Genomic DNA, 5926 nt, shown 5'->3' on the forward strand with positions numbered 1-5926 from the left:
ATCCTATGAGTAGAGAATTTTCAAATCTTACGTTTACGTTATATATTTACGTTTGCGTTTTGTGTATTATGTTTTACGTTTTCGTTTTACTTTTTACGTTTACGTATTACATTTACTTTTTTTTTTGGGTAAACGAGTAAAACCCTCCTATGAACGAGCACATTGGCTCCCCCATAGAAGGTAAAACCTCGGGTAATCAAGCCCCCCCGAGACCTGGTACCGGGTGAATTGCGCATTACGCGCACCCTCTAGTCACACTCCCTTTTTGAACAATTTGGCATAGCCAGGAATTGAACCCGGGTGGTGTCCTTCATTGGGCAACTCGGTGGCCACTCAGACAAGCCTGAATGATTAACACGTGATAGGATTTCAAATCCTAGAATTTCAAAAATCCCCAAAATTTCCTTAATTTACCTCAGTAATTTAATCTTAGACATTTCAGTAACCAATATATTCATAAATTTTCAGTTAACAAATATTTGATCTTAGACATTTCAGATTACATTTCCGTCGCCAACAAGGTTTTGAAAAGCACTCCTTAATGGACTACTGTACTAATGGTCTCATAATGGGCTATTAAATTAAAAGAGACAGCCCAATCGGTAAAAATGTTGCGATTCTCATTCTAAAGCCGAATATGCCTTTCGCCCTTTCTTCATATAAATATAAAATTTATTATTTATTTAATAAATAAAATAAATATCTTCAAAGGGTAACGATATATTTAGGGTTTTAAGAAGCATCCGCCGCTCACTTTATATCCACCGTTGTGTAGACCAAAATTTAGGGTCTCACTACATCGCCGCTTGCTCTCTTCTTTCAGGTATACTCACTCATCTTCTAACATTTCTATCACCAATCTTTCATCTGATCTGTACGTGATCTGTGCCTCATCTGATTTGTGCTTGATCTTTGCTCAGTTGTGATAGAATTCGTTTTATGAATGATTGTTGTCTGTATATGCAAACAGCTAATCTTCTCTATTATGAAGATGAATTGATACGGATATATATTTATATGCTTGTATGTATAATTGATTACTATTGTTTAATATGCTTTTGATGCTATGTACCGAGTACTTGTTCTATTATTGATTGTTATTGTTTATCATCGTGTTAATCGTCAACATACGTGGTTATATGTTTTCTGTACTCGTTTCTAATTATTTTTTGCTATCATGAATTATCGAGATATGTTAACGGCTAATCATTTCCGATATGTAGATGGATATATACGGATATATATTTATAAGTTTGTATATATAATTGATTTAGCATGTTCCGTTTGATTATGATAGTTCATTATTATCGTTTGATAAGCTTTTGATGCTCTGCAGCAAGTAATTGTTTATTACTTCGTATGATTCATTTCTGTTTATAATCATTTTTTTATGAATATGATTGTTTGTGTATATCAACCTAATAAGTGTATTTGATTTGTTTAAATTGCTTCAAGTGAGTATCTAATTAAGTTATTGTAGATATGATTGATTTGTTGTTGATCTTAAAACTGTATGAAGGATTGTGTAATTCTGTAATCTAAAGCTGTTTGAAGGATTCTGTAATCATGTATTTTAAAGATGTTTGAAGGATTGTGTAATTATGTACTTCAAAACTATTTGAAGGATTGTGTAACTATGAATATTATTGTTTGTGTATATCAGCATATGGTCTGTATTTGATATTACTTGATATTTTCAGTCATTTTAATTTAGTATCTAATCTAATATCTGATTAAGTTATTGTGGATATGATTTGTTGTTTGACTGAATCTTTTTAAAGGATTGTGTAATTATGTGCTTTGATATGTAAAGTAGTTCATTTCAAGTATTGTTTGAGTCTTGTATGTTGATTAGTATTATTACTTGATATTATTGTTTAACTATAAATATTATTGTTTGTATATATCAACATATGGTCTGTATTTGATATTACTTGATATTTTCAGTTATTTTGATTTAGTATCTGTATCTGATTGAGTTTTTGTGGATATGATTGATTTGTTGTTTGCAAAACTGTTTGAAGAATTGCGTAATTATATGATTTGATGTGTAAAGTAGGATATTTTAAGTATTGTTTGTGTCCTCGATGTTGATTAGTATTATTAGAAAATGATCATTTCTGCTTTTAAAATTGGCTTTAAGAGTTACATGACTTCATTTTTGTTTTACAAGATGATTGTTTGTGAACAATCACCTTTTATATCATAATTGCTATTAGATACGTCGTATTTGCAACACAGTCAGAACATCTTCACATTAGAATTCTCTATGTTAGTGGAACACTGAAACATGTATTTGTTTTGTGTGGCTGTCAATCTGTATGAATGTTTTCGGTCTCTTTTTTATTCCGCAGATCAATTCTGTAAAGTAGCTCTGGATATCGTTTGTATTTTAATATATTACTCTGGTTGATGACTGACCAAGTGTTTTGTCTTCTTATTTCAGGATTTTTCTTGAAAGCTTTCTTTTAGCATTTTCGTTGGGCATCTAAAAACTAGTCAAAATGGTAATTTATCTAGTTTTGCTTATATTGTTCTTTTTGTTGCTTACTTTTTCAACGTGTTACCAAGTGAAATAACATTATACTGTTTTTTGTGAACCTAACAGGTGAAGTTTACAGCTGAAGAGCTTCGCCGAATTATGGACATGAAGCATAACATTCGTAATATGTCTGTTATCGCTCATGTTGATCATGGTACTGAAGCAGTCTCATTTCTCTTTATTATAGTGGCCGTGTTTCAAGTTTTATATAATTATCTATTATATTATATATATGGGTTTTGAAGCGGCGATAGGTTTTTACTAATGTTAATTAGTACTTGGGTAACAAGTTTCAATTCAATGGTAACATGTGCTTTTCTTGTGCTGATTAAAATTAATGCAGTCTAAATTGTTTTCTGGAATTTTTGTGTATTTTTTTGTTATCCGACAATATTCTTCTCTTTATGGATTGTGTGCCTGTCTCTTTTTCTAACTTTTATTTCTTCTCATTCATTTAGGAAAATCAACCTTGACCGATTCTTTGGTGGCTGCTGCTGGTATTATTGCCCAGGAAGTTGCTGGAGATGTTCGTATGACTGATACTCGTGCTGATGAAGCAGAACGTGGTATCACCATCAAGTCTACCGGTATCTCGCTTTACTATGAGATGACTGATGCAGCTCTTAAAAGCTTCAAGGGAGAACGTATGGGGAATGAGTACCTGATCAATCTTATTGATTCACCTGGGCACGTTGACTTTTCTTCTGAAGTTACCGCAGCCTTACGTATTACCGATGGTGCACTTGTTGTGGTGGATTGTATTGAAGGTGTTTGTGTCCAAACCGAAACTGTCCTTCGACAAGCTCTTGGTGAAAGGATTCGACCTGTGTTGACTGTCAACAAGATGGACAGATGTTTTCTCGAGCTTCAGGTTGATGGTGAAGAAGCTTATCAAACCTTCCAAAGAGTTATTGAAAATGCTAATGTCATCATGGCTACATATGAGGACCCACTTCTAGGTGATGTCATGGTTTACCCTGAGAAAGGTACTGTTGCTTTCTCTGCTGGGCTTCATGGTTGGGCATTCACCTTAACCAACTTCGCAAAGATGTATGCATCTAAATTTGGTGTGGATGAGTCTAAAATGATGGAAAGGCTTTGGGGTGAGAACTTTTTTGACCCAAAAACCAAGAAGTGGACCACCAAGAACACAGGTTCTGCAACTTGCAAGCGTGGGTTTGTTCAGTTTTGTTACGAACCAATTAAGCAAGTTATTAATACTTGCATGAATGACCAGAAGGATCAGTTATGGCCTATGTTGACCAAGCTTGGTGTTTCTTTGAAGTCCGAGGAAAAAGAGTTGATGGGCAAGGCTTTAATGAAGCGTGTTATGCAGACTTGGCTTCCTGCTGCTACGGCCCTACTTGAAATGATGATATTCCATTTGCCTTCTCCTCACACTGCCCAAAGATACCGTGTGGAGAATTTGTACGAGGGTCCTTTGGATGATCAGTATGCAAACGCTATCAGAAACTGTGATCCTGATGGTCCTCTCATGCTTTACGTTTCTAAGATGATTCCCGCATCTGACAAGGGCAGATTCTTTGCCTTTGGTCGAGTTTTTGCTGGAAAAGTTTCTACTGGTTTGAAGGTTAGGATCATGGGTCCTAACTTTGTCCCTGGTGAAAAGAAGGATCTTTATGTAAAGAGTGTGCAGAGAACTGTTATTTGGATGGGAAAGAAACAAGAAACCGTTGAAGATGTTCCTTGTGGTAACACTGTGGCTTTGGTTGGTTTGGATCAGTTTATCACCAAGAATGCAACATTAACAAACGAGAAGGAAGTTGACGCGCACCCTATTCGTGCTATGAAGTTTTCCGTCTCACCTGTTGTGCGTGTTGCAGTTCAGTGCAAGGTTGCGTCTGATCTTCCCAAGCTTGTTGAAGGTTTGAAACGTCTGGCAAAATCTGACCCTATGGTTGTGTGTACCATTGAAGAGTCTGGTGAACACATTATTGCTGGTGCTGGTGAACTCCATCTCGAAATCTGTTTGAAGGATCTGCAAGACGATTTCATGGGTGGTGCTGAAATCGTTGTTTCTGACCCTGTCGTGTCCTTCCGTGAAACTGTTCTCGAGAAATCTTCTCGAACTGTTATGAGCAAGTCCCCCAACAAACACAACCGTCTGTACATGGAAGCTCGTCCTTTGGAAGAAGGCCTTGCTGAAGCTATTGATGAAGGCAGAATTGGTCCTCGTGATGACCCCAAGGTTCGTGGACAGATCTTGTCTCAGGAATTTGGTTGGGACAAGGATCTTGCTAAGAAAATCTGGTGCTTCGGCCCTGAAACAACCGGGCCCAACATGGTTGTCGATATGTGTAAGGGAGTTCAGTATTTGAACGAAATCAAGGATTCAGTGGTTGCTGGTTTTCAGTGGGCTTCAAAGGAAGGAGCGTTGGCTGAAGAGAACATGAGAGGTATATGCTTTGAAGTGTGTGATGTCGTTCTTCATGCTGATGCTATTCATAGAGGTGGCGGTCAGGTTATTCCAACTGCTAGGAGGGTCATTTACGCCTCCCAGCTTACTGCTAAACCGAGACTTCTCGAACCAGTCTACCTTGTTGAAATTCAGGCACCCGAGCAAGCTTTAGGAGGAATCTACAGTGTGCTGAATCAAAGGCGTGGGCATGTGTTTGAGGAGATGCAGAGGCCGGGTACCCCACTTTACAACATCAAGGCTTACCTTCCAGTCGTGGAGTCGTTTGGGTTTTCGGGTGCTTTGAGAGCTTCTACATCGGGTCAAGCTTTCCCACAGTGTGTGTTTGATCATTGGGACATGATGTCAGCAGATCCGTTGGAAGCTGGATCTCAGGCGAGTACTCTTGTGAGCCAGATCCGTAAGAGGAAGGGTTTGAAGGAACAGATGACACCACTATCTGATTTTGAGGACAAGCTGTAAGCAGGATTAGTAGGTTTTGGAGCAATTTTGTGTGTCCTCAGCTTATCTTTTGTTATATCATACTTTTCTGTAATGTGTTTGTTTACACTGTTTCGGAGTACTGTGTTATGTTTTCGTTTTTAGATTGATGGTCGTGATGATACTTTTAAACGATGCTTTTAAATTTTGATATTCTGTTGCTTTTAGTCATGCGTTTTTGCTATTATGGTTGGCTGTTTATCAGGTTGGAAGGTAATTTTCTGTCAACAGCAGTACGTAATGAAAGTTTCCATAAAGTTGGTCTTTTATGTGTTTTTACTTGTTTACTGTTACAGTTTACCTGAATCGAAAGGCTTGGGCTTTAGTTTAGCAGCAGTACAGATAGAAGGGTGTTCCCTAACAAAACTTATTTTATGTTCCTCCTCATTTATATTATTTTATGTTCCTCATTTATATTTGCGGAAACTGATACGATTAGTATCTGAGACTAGTGTAGTTAGCTGAAC

At 37.1% G+C, this 5926-nt stretch overlaps 1 protein-coding gene across 1 annotated transcript; it reads left to right on the top strand.

The window, feature by feature from the left end:
• The first annotated feature begins 728 nt into the window (after window positions 1-728).
• LOC139855509 (elongation factor 2) lies at window positions 729-5646 on the top strand. Its single transcript, XM_071844739.1, has 4 exons — window positions 729-823; window positions 2447-2507; window positions 2609-2696; window positions 3001-5646. Exons 2-4 carry the CDS (start codon window positions 2505-2507, stop codon window positions 5439-5441), a joined length of 2532 nt encoding a protein of 843 aa, XP_071700840.1. The 5' UTR covers window positions 729-823; window positions 2447-2504; the 3' UTR covers window positions 5442-5646.
• The last annotated feature ends 280 nt before the right edge of the window (window positions 5647-5926 follow it).

Source organism: Rutidosis leptorrhynchoides, chromosome 6 (genome assembly GCF_046630445.1).
Source record: "Rutidosis leptorrhynchoides isolate AG116_Rl617_1_P2 chromosome 6, CSIRO_AGI_Rlap_v1, whole genome shotgun sequence".
NCBI lineage: Eukaryota > Viridiplantae > Streptophyta > Magnoliopsida > Asterales > Asteraceae > Rutidosis > Rutidosis leptorrhynchoides.